General features: G+C 54.1%; 1 protein-coding gene and 1 pseudogene across 1 annotated transcript in view; both read left to right on the plus strand.

The window, feature by feature from the left end:
* The first annotated feature begins 6 nt into the window (after positions 1-6).
* ZSWIM4 (zinc finger SWIM-type containing 4) overlaps positions 7-14,631 on the plus strand; it is a 22,568-nt gene continuing 7,943 nt past the window's right edge. The window contains exons 1-12 of the mRNA XM_025051637.1: positions 7-104; positions 2,113-2,314; positions 3,843-4,199; positions 6,164-6,312; positions 6,426-6,576; positions 7,438-7,605; positions 8,215-8,562; positions 9,240-9,377; positions 9,725-9,979; positions 10,595-10,730; positions 11,888-12,042; positions 13,328-13,491. Of these exons, the coding sequence (XP_024907405.1) occupies positions 2,200-2,314; positions 3,843-4,199; positions 6,164-6,312; positions 6,426-6,576; positions 7,438-7,605; positions 8,215-8,562; positions 9,240-9,377; positions 9,725-9,979; positions 10,595-10,730; positions 11,888-12,042; positions 13,328-13,491 (2,136 nt within the window). The 5' untranslated portion in view covers positions 7-104; positions 2,113-2,199. The remainder of the gene's footprint in view (positions 105-2,112; positions 2,315-3,842; positions 4,200-6,163; positions 6,313-6,425; positions 6,577-7,437; positions 7,606-8,214; positions 8,563-9,239; positions 9,378-9,724; positions 9,980-10,594; positions 10,731-11,887; positions 12,043-13,327; positions 13,492-14,631) is intronic.
* LOC112485390 lies at positions 11,588-11,706 on the plus strand (annotated as a pseudogene).

Below are 14,631 nucleotides of genomic sequence, written 5' to 3' on the forward strand. Positions count from 1 at the left end.
AGGAGCGTGATGCCGGGGCCGGGGCTGTGCGCAGCCGGGGCCGGCCCGAGGCGCTGCTGGACCTTAGCGCCAAGCGAGTGGCGGAGAGCTGGGCCTTCGAGCAGGTGACCAAGGAGGAGGGGGGAGGGTCGCACCCCCAGCCCCCTCTCTGACATGCCTTCTCCTCCCGCTACCGGCCCCCAGCCTCCGGACCTGCCGCCATCAGAAATGCCCTCCAAGATCCTCAATCCTGCCCCGGGGCAGCCCCTTATACTCCCGTTTCACTCCTTCAAACCCCATGACCCACCTTCATCCCTTCTCCGCCAGCGGTGCCCTCCAGCTCAGAAGACCCAGGGATGCCCTCAGCACCCCAGATCCCAACTCTTGACACTTCCTTCTCCTCCCCATGGTCCTCTCACAACCTTGAGTATCCCTCTCCCCACCTCATCCTCATCCCCAAATTACGGCACCCCATTCAATCCTCACTCCTCTCTCCAACTCCTACAAGGCCCTCTCATTGCTCCTGAAGACCCTCCCTCCCCTGTTCCTGTCCTCCAGATCTCTTCCCTATACCCCCAATGGAGGACTCCCCCATTTCCAGACATCTCAGTCTAAGACACCTTTTTATACTCTGCTAGCCTCCAGAACCCACCTGTCCCATGAGGAGCCCCCTCCCCAGATCTTTCCCTCAGGCCTGGTCTCCCACTCCCACCCCCAGAACTCCTGAGACCACCTCCCCCTGGGGCTACGAGCCCCTCCTGGCCGGCTGCAGGGATTACTCCAGTTTCAGGGTCCCCACCCAGATCCCCCACTACTCACCCTTCTCTCTCCCCACCCTAGCCATCCCCGTCCTTCAAGAGGTGGGCAGCAGGATTGGGGTCTGGGTCTTGATGATGCCTAAACGAGTGCACCTGGAACCCCACCTCTGTGGCTTCTGAGGGTTCTGCCAGGATGCCCCAGTGCTGGGGCCCTGTGCTTCCCCTTTCCCAGCCTCCGTATGGGTGCCCAAGCACCTGAAGATGTGGCCCACACCTGACCAAGCCTTCTGAGCCCTCAGTGGCTCTGCCCAGTTTTAGGGGGCTGTTCTTTGCCACTGGCCTCTCCACAGTTAGGAAGCTTGCTGAAACTGATGGGTCTGGGCCAAGTGTAGATGGAGCAGGCTCTGATTCAGGGCCTGGAAAATCCCTCCTTAGTCATCTGCCAACTGTCCCCGAGGCCTGGGCCAGTCACTGGCCCTCCCACTTCCCCCTGAAACCCTGGGCTCTAGAGGGTCCCTCCCTGTCCCTTCATTGTGTGCGAGATGCCCAGAATGATCTTTAAACCATCTCCGGGGCTCCCACGTACCAGCCCTGGCCAGGCCGGGCACTAGGAAAGGTCTTGCCCCATAGAAGCTCATAGAATTTTTTGCAACCCTTTGGAAGTGGTGGTTCTCCTTCCCACTCTGAGGAAACTGGGGCACAGAGACGTTGAGAAACTTGCCCAAAGTCACCCAGCCAGTGAGTAGCAAGCACAGATGAAACACAAGCTCAACCAGATCAGTTCATTGCCCAGAGCTCATGGGGGTGGCCGGGATCCCGCTCCCTTCCTGAGTACCCTTGGACGCTGGGAAGAATCTCTCTTGGCAGTTGGAGCTCACCAGTTCTAGGACCCTGAACAAGTGAATTGAAGCCACGTCTGAGCTTCACATTCCTCAGGCTGCAAAATGGGGTAATGAGTATCACTAGGATTTTGTGAGAATTAAAGGAAATTGCATATATGAAGCATTTAGCCTAGTGTAGGCTAAAAAATGTCGTCTTGGTCACTCACTATTCTTATCACTTTTATCTTCCTTCCTCCTGCCTTCTCAAAGTCTGGGAGGTAAAGCTACCTTACACCTGGACGCTAGGACCTGACATTCAGGAGGAAAGTGCAGAAAGTTCTACAACACTGACTATGGGCCTAGTGTTATTGTAAGCACTTCGTGTAGATTAATGCACATTTAATCATGTTCCCCAGGAGGCCGGTGCTGTTAACATCCCCATCTCACATAACCGAAGCTCAGAGAGGCAAGTCGACTTGCCTGTGGTCAAACAGCTTGTAAGTGGCAGAGCCAGGACTCAAGCTGGGGTTCTAATCCACTGGCCCTTCTTGCAGGTTGAGGAGCGGTTCTCTCGGGTGCCAGAGCCAGTCCAAAAGCGCATTGTGTTCTGGTCATTTCCACGCAGCGAACGGGAGATATGTATGTACTCGTCGCTGGGCTACCAGCCCCCAGAAGGCGAGCATGATGCCCGGGTGCCTTTCACCCGTGGGTTGCACTTGCTGCAGAGTGGGGCTGTTGACCGCGTGCTCCAAGTAGGTGAGTGTGTGTCCCCACCCCTGCCAGGGAGGCCAGGAGACCCAGAGCAGGCTTGGAGGAAGGCCTGGCCAGGGGAAGGTTCTAGATCCCTGGGGAGGGTTGGACAAGATATTGTGAGCTAAAGAACAGGGGTCTGCCTAGACCTCAGGCTTAGATGGTGGATTAGGGGGAGTGGGGGGACGGATGGTTTCTTAGCTCAGACAACTTAGTTGGAGAGTGGGGAAGAGGTGGTGAGACAGGGAGGAAGACGGGACCAAGGCAGCATCGAGGAACAGTTGTAAACCGGAAATTAGAGGAGGTTCCAGACCTCAGGCAGAGAGACCCAGTGATGCGTTGGAGCTGAGGTTTAGGGCTAGAGGTAGGAATGATCCTAGACCTCAGGCAGAGAGACTTAAGTGGAGGTTGGGATCAGAGATTTAGGGATAGTCTCAGACCTAAGGCAATGAGCATTGGGTGAGAGTCTAGGGTAGAAGTTTAGGACCAGCTGTGAGGAGTGGTCTTAGACCTCAGGGAGCAACATCCAGGAAAGGGGAGGGGCTGAGGTTTAAAGCTAGAGGTGAAAGATAATTCTAGACCTCAGGCAGTGGGGCTCAGAAGGGGTCCAGCAGAAGCTGAGCCAGAAAACAGGTGAGCTCTGGAACACCACACCTCCATGGGGGCAGGTCACATCCCCCAGCTGGAGGCAGGGGCTTGGCCTCCCTGAACCCTGTCAGCCTGGGGGGAGGGAAGGGGAGGGGCTGAGGTTTAAAGCTAGAGGTGAAAGATAATTCTAGACCTCAGGCAGTGGGGCTCAGAAGGGGTCCAGCAGAAGCTGAGCCAGAAAACAGGTGAGCTCTGGAACACCACACCTCCATGGGGGCAGGTCACATCCCCCAGCTGGAGGCAGGGGCTTGGCCTCCCTGAACCCTGTCAGCCTGGGGGCCCCGTTGCCTGGACATGGCCCAGCTGGCCACAGGCTCGGCCACCTCCAGCCGGTATGAGGAAGCCACTGTCTCCCCGCATGACGCAGCATGGGCTGGCTGGGGCCTGAGCTGCCCAACCAGTTGGATGAGCCTGGCATCTGGGCTCCCCAGGGGCCAGGGAGGGGCAAGGGGTGATGGGGTAACTTGGCCTCTGGCCTACCACATCAGCCCCTCACCTCCAAGTGTTACAGGCCTTTGGCATGTTCCCATAAAGTTAGAGGGCATCCAGACCCTGGGCTGTATCCATGGTAACTCAAGGGCTGAGAAAACCATCTTTAACATCATTTTAATATTATTCATACTTTTGTTTATTTAGGACTTACTGTATACCAACAGTGTTCTAAGCCCTTGCAAACTATTAACCCATTTAATCCTCATTACAAACATATGAGGAGGATGTTACTGTTTATTCCCATTTGACAGATAGGGAACTGAGGCACAGAGAGGGTAAGTGATTTGTACTAGGTTACTCAGCTGGCATTTGCACCCGAGTCTGGCTGTACACCGTGGACGAGTACCGCCGTCCCTGGGGTGATACAGCAGCGATGGTTTGGTTTTTGTTTTAGGGTTTCATCTGAGCGGTAACATCCGGGAACCAGGAGGCCCTGGAGAGCCCGAGCGCCTCTACCATGTCTCCATCAGCTTTGACCGCTGCAAGATCACATCTGTGAGCTGTGGTTGTGACAATAGAGACCTCTTCTACTGTGCCCACGTGGTGGCCCTGTCGCTGTACAGAATTCGACATGCCCGCCAGGTAGAGCTGCGGCTGCCCATCTCTGAGACACTCTCCCAGATGAACCGGGACCAGCTGCAGAAGTTCGTGCAGTACCTCATCAGCGCACACCACACCGAGGTGCTGCCCACTGCCCAGCGCTTGGCAGACGAGATCCTCCTCCTGGGCTCCGAGATCAATCTGGTGCACGGTGAGGGTGCCCAGGGGTCCGATGGGGGCAATGAGGCCCCAGCGCACAGCCACATCACTTGTTGTGGAACCGGCAATTGTCTTGGAATTCTTGGGTCCCCTTGACCCATGAGCAGGGGTGGGGGCAGTACCATCACCTAAGGTCAAGGTCCCACACCTACTAGGTGGAAGATCCTGAATGGCCATGGGCGGATGAATGGTGGAAATCAGCCAGTGGGGAGAATGAGAGTTGACGGAACAGTAGGAAGTCAGGCCCCAGGGCCAAGGATGTCCCAAGATCCCAGGGACAGACCTGCTTGTGTGGGTAGAGGGCATGAAAAGCATGTGGGTGTCAGGAGTGGGTGCTGGTGGGAGATAGACTAGGAGGTGTTATGAGCTCTGGGAAGGTTTGGGGCTACAGTCGCCTAACTATAATGGTGGGGAGAATGGAGCAGGATGAGGGGTGGATAGATGGATGAGTAGTAGGTACAGACATGGATGGATAATTGAGGGTAAGGGTGGGTGGATACAGAAGGTGTTCAGGATAGGGAGCTGAGTGAACTGATGGTGCGGAATACCAGATGGGGTGAGTGGATGGGTGATTAACTAGGATGGTAGGTAAATGGGGAATTGGTGGCAATTGAAGGTGGGGGTGGGTAAGATGGGCTGTAACTGAAGGGGCTGAGGTACATTGATGGTGGTGGACAGATGGGGTTGGTAGAAAACTGGAAGGACCAATGGGTACATGGATTGGGGATGAGTTGGTGGGTGCATGGAATGTTTGTATGTGTGGACTGACATGGTGGACGGATTAAGTGGGTGAATGTTTTGTGTAGGACAGATGGGTGAACTAATGGGGTGGTAAGTGTTTTGGGAGACATGAATGGATGGTTTGATGAGGGAAGTATAGATAGAAAGTTGAGGTTAGTTGGGTGGATGGATAGTGCAGTTGTGTGGATCAACAGATGAATAGATTGGTGGGTATTTTGAGTGGTTGGTACAAATGAATTGAAAAACAAATGGGGGTGGGTAGTTAGATGGAGGGGAAGTATAGATAGAAAGTTGAGGTTACTTGGGTGGATGGATAGTGCAGTTGTGTGGATCAACGGATGAATAGATTGGGTATCTTGAGTGGTTGGTACAAATAAATTGAAAAACAAATGGGGGTGGGTAGTTAGATGGATGAATCAGTGGCATGGGTATAATAGGTGAGCAGATCGAAGTTAGGGCAGGTGATGAACTAATGGGATAGGTAAGTATGCTACGAGTTATGGATGTGTGGATGGGTAGATGCATGGCATGACATGGGGAGTAAATAGACAGTCGAGTGGTCTGGTTGGTTGGGTGGGTGATGTTTTGGGTGGCATGGATGTATGAGTAGAAGGACAGGTGATGTTTCAGGTGGGATGGATGATCTAATTAGATAGGGCAGGTGATGAACTAGTGGGATAGGTAAGTATGCTACGAGTTATGGATGTGTGGATGGGTAGATGCATGGCATGACATGGGGAGTAAATAGACAGTCGAGTGGTCTGGTTGGTTGGGTGGGTGATGTTTTGGGTGGCATGGATGTATGAGTAGAAGGACAGGTGATGTTTCAGGTGGGATGGATGATCTAGTGATGTTTTGAACAAGTTGAATAGTTGGGTTAATGAATGGGTAGGTGGCATTTTGCATGAGATGGATGGATGGATGGATGGATGGGTGAATGGACAGATTGGTGGGTGGTTTCTCAGGTAAGATAGCTGAATGAGTGAATGAGCTAGTGATGTTTTGGGTGGGAAGGATGGATAGATGGATAGATAGGTAAGTGACATTTTAAATGGGACGATGGTCAGACGGATGGTGGATGGATACGTGGTTTTTCATAGATGGATGATGGATGGAACTTTGGGATGGGTCGAGTGGTTTGGAGGACCGAATGATGGCAGGGGCGGAGGCCCCCTCTCCCCAACTACAGTCTCAGCTTTTCCTCACTCCCTACAGGTGCCCCAGACCCCACAGCGGGTGCAGGCATTGAGGACGCCAACTGTTGGCACCTGGACGAGGAGCAGATCCAGGAGCAGGTGAAGCAGCTGCTGTCCAATGGCGGCTACTACGGTGCCAGCCAGCAGCTGCGCTCCATGTTTTGCAAGGTGCTGCACGGGCATAGCATACACAGCGGGGCATGCACAGCAGGGCTGCGGTGGGGCTGAAAGGCCCTGGTGCCGGCGCCCTGCCACATCCTCATCACCCCAATCGCACACAGGTACGGGAGATGCTGCGGATGCGGGACTCCAATGGGGCACGCATGCTGATCCTCATGACCGAGCAGTTTCTGCAGGACCCACGCCTGGCCCTGTGGCGGCAGCAGGGCGCTGGCATGACAGACAAGTGCCGGCAGCTGTGGGATGAGCTGGGTAAGGCCCAGGCCTGGAGATGGGCGGGCACCAGGGTTCCAGCATCCAGTCTTGTCCTCCCTGAGATTAGGGTCTGGCCCCTGAGTCCTTCTTCCATTCATTAGCACCTCCAGTACGAGGCATTCACTGTCCAGATTGCTGGAGCTACAGCAAGAAACAGATTTAAATATATGCTCTCGTGGAGTTGACACCTGGTAAGGGACACAGATAAGAAAATACTACAAACCCATCAGACCAGGGGTTGACACACCTTTTCCACAGGAACCAGATAGTCAAATAGTTTCGGCTTCGCAGGCCATTTGGTCTCTGTCATGACTCCTCAGTTTTGCCCGTTGCAGCGGAAAAGCAGCCATAGACACATGTAACTGAATGGATGTGGCAGTATACCCATAGAATTACTTACAGACATTATTTATTTATTTGACGTTCATAAAATGTTCACAAGTCACAAAATATTCTTATTTCCCCCCCACCCCATTCAAAATGTAAAAATAAATCTTAGCTGGCAGGCAGTTCAAAAAGAGGGTGGATTTTCACCAGGGGCTGACCTCTGTGATAGATGGTGATGAGCACGATGGGTTAAAAAAAGACGAGTTTGGCGGCCTGGCTTTGAATTCTGCTTCTGACTTCTCAGCTGTGTGACCTTGAGGCAGTAACTTCACCTCTCTATGCCTCAGTTTTCTTACCTGTAAAGCGAAGAGACCATTAGTTGTAACCTCAGAGGCCCAAGGTGAGGGTGAAGCAGAGGGTAGTGCCCAGCAGTGGTAGTCACACCAGACAGGTATGCTGCTACTATTGACATTTGACATAAATGTTGACTCGTCTCCATGCCAACGTTCACTGCCCTCCCTCCCTCCTCAGGGGCCCTGTGGGTGTGCGTTGTCCTGAGCCCCCACTGCAAACCAGAGGAGCAGGCAAGCTGGCTCCAGCTGCTTGACAAGTGGGACAAGCTGGACGTGTGCCCACTGGAAGAAGGCAACTACTCTTTTGACGGGCCCAGCCTGCAGCCCACCATGGCCCTCAGCCCAGGTAAGAAAGGGATCCCTGCCATCCCCCCAAAAAGCATCACTTCTGCTGGTGGCCCAATCTCCCCATCATGGTGCTCTGGGGGAGAGCAAAGGGGGCCCCAGCCCTTGCCTGTCCTCCTGACCAGGAGGGAGCGAGTGCCCAGGGCAGGGCAGTGGGCGGCCCAAGAGACAATGAAGCGAAATGCTTAAGACACCTGTAGTTCTGAGCTGGTCTCCTGACTCAGCCTTCTCTTGGCAATGGAGGCACGGGTAGGGGGAACAGAGAGAAAGAAAAAGAAAGATATTGAGAAGAGAGAGGCAGAAATAGAAGGAAAGAAACAGGAGAAGAGAAGGAAGAAGGGGGACTAGGGAGAGAGATAAAGAGGAAAAAAGGAATAGAATGTGGGGCGGAGGAGAACGGACAGACAGTTATTGTCTACCTGTAGGAGGGGCTATAGTAGCTCACCCAACACACGCTCACATTCACATGAACCTTTAAAAGCTGCTGTAAGGATTTGGGGAAATGATGTATGTCCATCAATACACCCAGAGTCTAGCCCCAAGCCAGCACTCAGTGCGGGGAACTGGCCATGAACCAACTGCTAGGCCGGGTTGGACACCTCTCCCACAGGCCCGGAGGAGGAGGAGGTGGTGGCTGCAAGTTCCCGCCACACCGTGTTTGGCCGAGCCCTACAGGCTGGGTTGCTGCATTGGAGTGACGCTCACCTGCAGAGGATCCTGGCCAGTGACTGCTATGGCCCCAGCCTCACAGGCCACATGGGCAGCGACAAGCTGACGTTCGACCCCCAGGGCCGCCCCCTCTGGCTTGGGGAGCCATTCCCCACTGCTTGTGCCCGTGTGGACACCCTGCGTGCTCATGGATACCCCCGCCAGGCCTTGAGGCTAGCAGGTGCCATAATCAACACACTTCGGCTACAGCGGCGGCACCAGCTTGAGAGCTACAAGCAACAGAAAAAAGGTGGGCACTAATGTTATCATTGGGTCCTGGGAGCTGCAGGTGTAGATGCCAACTACTGGGGGCTATGACAACCCAAGCAGTCTGTGGGTACCACTTGGGGTCCCATCAGGAAAACCGAACCACTCTAGGTGTCTTGAGCAGAAAAGAATTTAATACAGGGGATTGAGGCTCACAAAACCATTGGAAGTGCTGCAGGATTGAAAGTCATAGAAGCCACTGCTTGAGTTCAAGAACTTGAACTTCAGAAGCACAGTAAGCACAGCAGCCTGCAGCCTCCACTGGGGTAGTTCTCAAAAGGACAGATAGAAGGAACAGCGTGGACAGGCGCCCAGAGGCAAGAGAGAACACAGCTCGTGGGAGATTGGAGGATGGACTGCCACGTGGGGTGGGTGGGTGACTACCATGGGGCCCTGAAAGCTGGTCGGGCTTGAGCGATTTGGGCGGGATTAAAGGTTTTGAAGAGGGAATGATACTGTTTGGATGTTTTAGAAAGCGCCCAGTTTCCTCTGGGTGTCCTGCCAGGCCTGGGTGCGGCTGTGGGACAGGAGGCTAGGGCTGTAGAGGGGAGAAGATGGCCACCCGGGGGGCAGGTGGTGGGCTAGGGGTTCAGGGAGAGGAAGTCCCCTCTAGGGGCTTGGGAGGGTGGTTGGGCATTGAGCTCCACTTCCCACCTGCAGAGCTGCTACAGAAGGGCTCTACCTGCATCACCAACATGGAAGGATGGGTGGGCCACCCCTTGGACCCCATTGGCTGCCTCTGTAGGGCTCTCCTGGAGGCCTGTCGCCTGGAGGAGGAGACCCTCGCCCTTTATCCAGGTACAAACACTGGGGACCCCATGAGGAGCTGGGGTGATCCCCACCCCCTTGGCCAAGCCCCCTGACTTAGTACCCCTAGAAAATGAGGCTCTACCTTTACTCTTGCCACCGCCTTCCTCCCCACCACCCCTGCCAATGCCAGGAGCCAATAGGCTTAGCTTCTGAAAGTGAGGCCTCCGTAAGTCTATCTGCTACTTGAAGATGGGCCCCACCCCCTGGTCAGTGCTGGGAGTAGCTGGACTCCCTGTATACCCCAACCTCCCAGTCTCCATGCTTGGGGTCAAGGGCCATTAGGGTCCCGGAAATGGAGGTCCCCCTCCAGGATCTTTGGTGCCGGTCTCCCACAGACTCAGGCTCCGAGAAGCGGAAGGCGGCCTACCAGCACGTGCTGGTGCCTGGGAGCCCTGGGGAGTCCTACTTGGCGCTGGCGCTGGAGGTGGCACTTCTGGGCCTGGGACAGCAGCGGGCCCTGCCCGAGGGGTTGTATGCCCAGGACAAAGTGGTGCGGAATGAGGAGCAGCTGCTGGCGCTGCTGGAAGAGGTGGAGCTGGACGAGCGGCTTGTGCAGGTGATGCGCAAGCAGGCAGGGCTGCTTTTGGAAGGTGAGCTCCCTCCCCTAGGCCTGGGTGTTCTTGAAAATAGGGTCCTACCCCTGGTTTAAGTTAGACTGGTTGCCGCTGTATTCGGAGGCTCCGCCCCCAACCCTCCCTTTCAGTCTTTACCTTAGCATTTCCTAAAAGGTGAGATCCAGCCTTTTGTCCCGCCCCCTAGCAAATTCTGGTGGCCAATAACAGCTGCGAGTGCTTAGGCCCCTCCCCCTGCTTACCTGGAAACCAATGAGCCTAGTCGTTGAGGCCCAGCTGTACTTTATTGGCTCTGCCCGTGGTCCTTTTTGAGGCCCAGCTCTCTACTGCAGCCGGGAGCCAGCTTGGCCCCGCCCCTAATCAGGTGCAGCCCCCACCTCCATGACCTCACCCTGCAGCTGAGTCCTGCCCCCGACCCAGTGGTAACCAGGGGCTCCTCGTTGTGAATTTACAGAGTTTTTCTGTCTCAGCCCTGTTCCCCCAAGGCCGGGACCTCTTCAGCCCTAGTCCCAGCCACTCTATCCTAGGGTCTGCCCATCCCCCACTCAGCCTGGGTTCTGGGAAGATCTGGGGAGGGGAAGAAACACAGAAGCAAGCCCACACCTGGGGGCTGAGCTCAGGCTGACCCTGCAGGGGGTCCCTTCAGCGGCTTCGGTGAGGTGCTGTTCCGGGAGAGCGTGCCCATGCACACCTGTGCCCGTTACCTGTTCACCGCACTGCTGCCCCACGACCCCGACCTGGCCTACCGCCTAGCATTGCGAGCCATGAGGTGAGGACAGGCAGATAGCTGGGGACTCCTCTCAGTCAGGATTGGGGGGTGGGAGGTATGCTCACAACACCATCCTCCCGCCAGAACTCACAGCTGGTTAATTTAATTCCTGTGCTGGCCTTCCCGGCTGCCCTGTGCTCTTGATTATTAAATATAAATGTGTAATTTCTCTAGCATTCTTGGTCCTATTGAAACATTTTAGTATACAAAAATACTGCAGTGTTAATACCCAAGTGAAAACCCATCCTGTGTATGCTCATCATTATGATCAGTGATACAGTTTTGAAAAATAAACTATCATGCCCTTCAAAAAAACATATACGTATGAATGTGTAATATTATTTTGAATTTGAGAGACATCTACGTGGCACAGAAGTCAGAGTATTTTCTTAGGCTGGTTTGTCCCAACCTACCAAATCTCTCTTGGGGCAAGCAGTGTTCTCACTTTCTTATCTATCCTGCAAGAGTCGAGATTTCTGCAAACCTATAATCTGGAAATTGAAAGTCGGTCTTCCTTTTACATAGATGATACATCAATACCTATTCTTTGCACCTTGTTTTCATTTGTACCTTGTATCTTAAAGGCTTGGTTGTATTACATGGTACACAAACCACTGTAAGGATGCATTATAAAAGAACCAATCTGGAGCCGTTGCAAACACACACACACACACACACACACACACACACACACACACCTTACAATAAAATACCTTATTTCCCACAGTACACCAGCAGATTGAAGAAGCAGAATTTTTTAAGGCCCTCTCAGGATACAAATAATCCCATCATCTCTATCAGCCACATGGCCTTTGGTGCACAAATAGAGCATCTTGATGGGCATAAACAACACTGCAGCCTACGGCCATGCCACCCTGAACAAACCCGATCTTGTCTGATCTCGGAAGCTAAGCAGGGTCAGGCCTGGTTAGTACTTGGATAGGAGACCACCTAGGAAGACTAAGTGCTTTAGGTGTAAAAGAAAAAAACAAACTGCAGTGAACATCTTGCATACATGTTGTCTTCCGTTTTTCTAGGTCCTCAGGCTGTGCTGGCCCAAGGGGAGGCATTGACTGAGGCAGGAAACGTCTCTCTCCTAGGGAGGATGGAGACTCCAGCCTCACCTCACTGTGGGTTTGCTTCTTCCTACACCCCAGGCTGCCTGTACTGGAGACAGTGCTTCCAGCTGGAGAGCCTCACTCCAACCCATTGGACTCCGTCATGAGTAACCACTTCCCCCGCTGGTTCATCCTGGGCCATCTGGAGACCCGCCAGTGTGAGCTGGCCTCCGCCATGCTGACTGCTGCCAAGGGTGAGGATGGTACTGCCCCCGTCCCCCAGTCCTCCTCCTCTGCCTTCTCCCTCCTTTCCTTTGTCTCCCTCCTTTTGTCCTTTTACTAAATTCTACCAGTTTTCCTGGAGCACTTTCTAGATGGACCAGGCACTGTGGTAGGTCTTAAGGATGCCGCAGTAGACAAAACTGACCCAAGTCCTGTGGTGTTACATTCTAGTGGGGGCAGACAGACAATAAATAAGGTAAGAGAGATAGTTATGTGGTAAGTGAGAAGGTTACAAGTGCAATGAAGGGGGATAAATCAGGTTGACATTTCAGCCAAGACGTGAAAGTGCAGACAGCCGTGCCAACATCTGGTGTCTTAGCTCGAGCTGCCATCACAAAATGCCACAGATTGGGTGGCTTAAACAACAGAAATTTATTTTCTCATAGTACTAGAGGCTGGAAGTCCAAGATCAGGGTGCCAGCATGGTCCGTTCCTAGTGAGGGCTCTCTTCTGGTGTTCAGACAACTGCCTTCTCACTGTGTCCTCACATGGCAGAGAAAGAGAGAGCTCGGGTCTCTACTTAGAAGGGCACTAAACCCATCATGGGGGCCCCACCCTCGTGACCTCCACTAAACCTAATTGCCTCCCAAAGGCCCCACCTCCAGATACCATCACGTTGAGAGTTAGGGCTTTAACATAGAATTTGGAGGAATACAGTTAAGTCCTTAGCATCTGAGAAGAGTATTCCAGGTAGAGGGAACAGCCAGTGCAAAGGCCCTGAGGCTGGACTGTGCCTAGTTGTTTGAGGAACAGAGTAGGCTGATGTGGCTGGATAGGAGTGATGGAGAATTGTAGGATCTGGGCCAGTGATAATAGTGACAATAGCTAACATTTGTGTAGCTTTTGCCACGTTAGGCCTTTACAAGTATGGGCTCACCACGGCCCTGCGAGGCAGACACCACTGTATTAGTATTACCCATTGCACAGATGGGGCAGCCAAGGCAGAGAGTTAAAGTGACTTGCTCAGGGTCAAACAGCTAGTGAGTGACAAGGTGGGGATTTGAACCCTGGCATTCTGGCTCCCCATGCCCTTGACTGTTAGGCGTCCAGTGGGTCCCTACGTGGCTTCCTCCCACTGGAAGTGAACCAGTTGAGAGTGCTGAGTGTTCTAGATCTTCCCAGAATCATTGCCAGGTGCATGTCCCTCTGCACACAGACCTGTGCACCTGTGTGGAGGAACCTGCATGAACAGGTCAGGCAGTGACAGGGGCTGGTGCCTGATGTGCCAGTGGTGCCTCTGTTCCTCCCCCACTCCAGGAGACCCCAAGTGGCTGCATGCAGTATTGGGCTCCATCCAGCAGAATATCCACTCTCCAGCCCTGCTCTTCAAGCTGGCGCAGGATGCCTGCAAGACGGCCACCCCAGCCAGCGCACCACCAGACACCACCCTGCTGGGCATTGCGCTGGAGCTGGGCCTGCAGGTGGGGGCCCCCAGGAGGATGGGAGAGGGCAATGCCGCCTGTGGGCGGGGCCTGAGAGTGAGTGAGACCTCTGAGGCAGGGGCACAGAGCAGCAGAGTCAGTAAGTCCTGAGAGTGAGCAAATGAGGTTATCACTGGGTGTGAGTCTGTGAATGAGGGACTCAGTGGCAGAGTCTGAAAGTGAGAATCTGGGGGTGTGGCTGAGGACAGGGAGGAGGGTCATGGAGCCTGCAGGTGAAAGAGTGGGCCACAAGAGGGAGCAGGACCTAGGGCTTCTGGCCTTGGAAATGGGGCCTGGGGCTGGTGGACTTACAGTTTAGGACTACAGGCAGGCAGAGTCAAATCTGGTGGGGTGGGGCAAAGCCTGCCAATAAGGAGCTTATTTGGAGGCAGGGCCTGTAGGGGAATCCAGCCTAGAGGGACCAGTCGCTGTTGAGGGGCGGGCTTGGGGAGACAGTCTTGAAGGTGATGAGCCACCTCTGGGGGGTGGGGGAGGTCTGTGGTTGAAAGTCTTGGGGGCGGGTCCTGTGTGTGAGTGTCCAGTCTTGCCAGGGCAAGGCAGAGATCCTCCTGCATGGGTTCAGCCTGTAGTTGAGGAGCCAGCTGTAGGGTGTGGCATGTGGAAGGGGCAGGGCTTCAGAGGGCAGCCCAAGTGAAATATGAGGATAAAGAACAGCCTGGGGCTGGCTTGCTGGGTGGGGTGGGTCCCTCACAGGTAGAACTAGTAAGCAGGGGCCCTCGGGCAGAATTAGCCAAAACACAGTCATTAGCACACTGTGTCCCTCCAACTTCCTGTGGTGGGTGGAGCCATTAGAGGAATGTTGGGGGGAGGGTGGCGGGACAAGAGCAGAGGTTTGAAGAGGAGACCCTCTGCTTAGGAGCTTCCAGAAGGCAAGATCCACCAGATAGGACTGGGGAAGGGTCCTGGGGTAGAGGCAAGCGAGGATGCTGCTTATAGAGGTGGGGCGTCTAGGGCAGGTGTTCTGTTGGGGGCTACAGAGGGGAATCTGCTGACATGAAGCGTAGAAGTTTCTGGAGAGAAGGGACAGATTGGCTTATTATTTAAAGTAGGATCCACAGAGCCTCAGAATAACACCAACTACGGCAGTAATACTAATGGCTGATGTTATCTGAGCACTTT

This window comes from Pteropus alecto, unplaced genomic scaffold (assembly GCF_000325575.1).
Source record: "Pteropus alecto unplaced genomic scaffold, ASM32557v1 scaffold388, whole genome shotgun sequence".
Taxonomy (NCBI): Eukaryota; Metazoa; Chordata; class Mammalia; order Chiroptera; family Pteropodidae; genus Pteropus; species Pteropus alecto.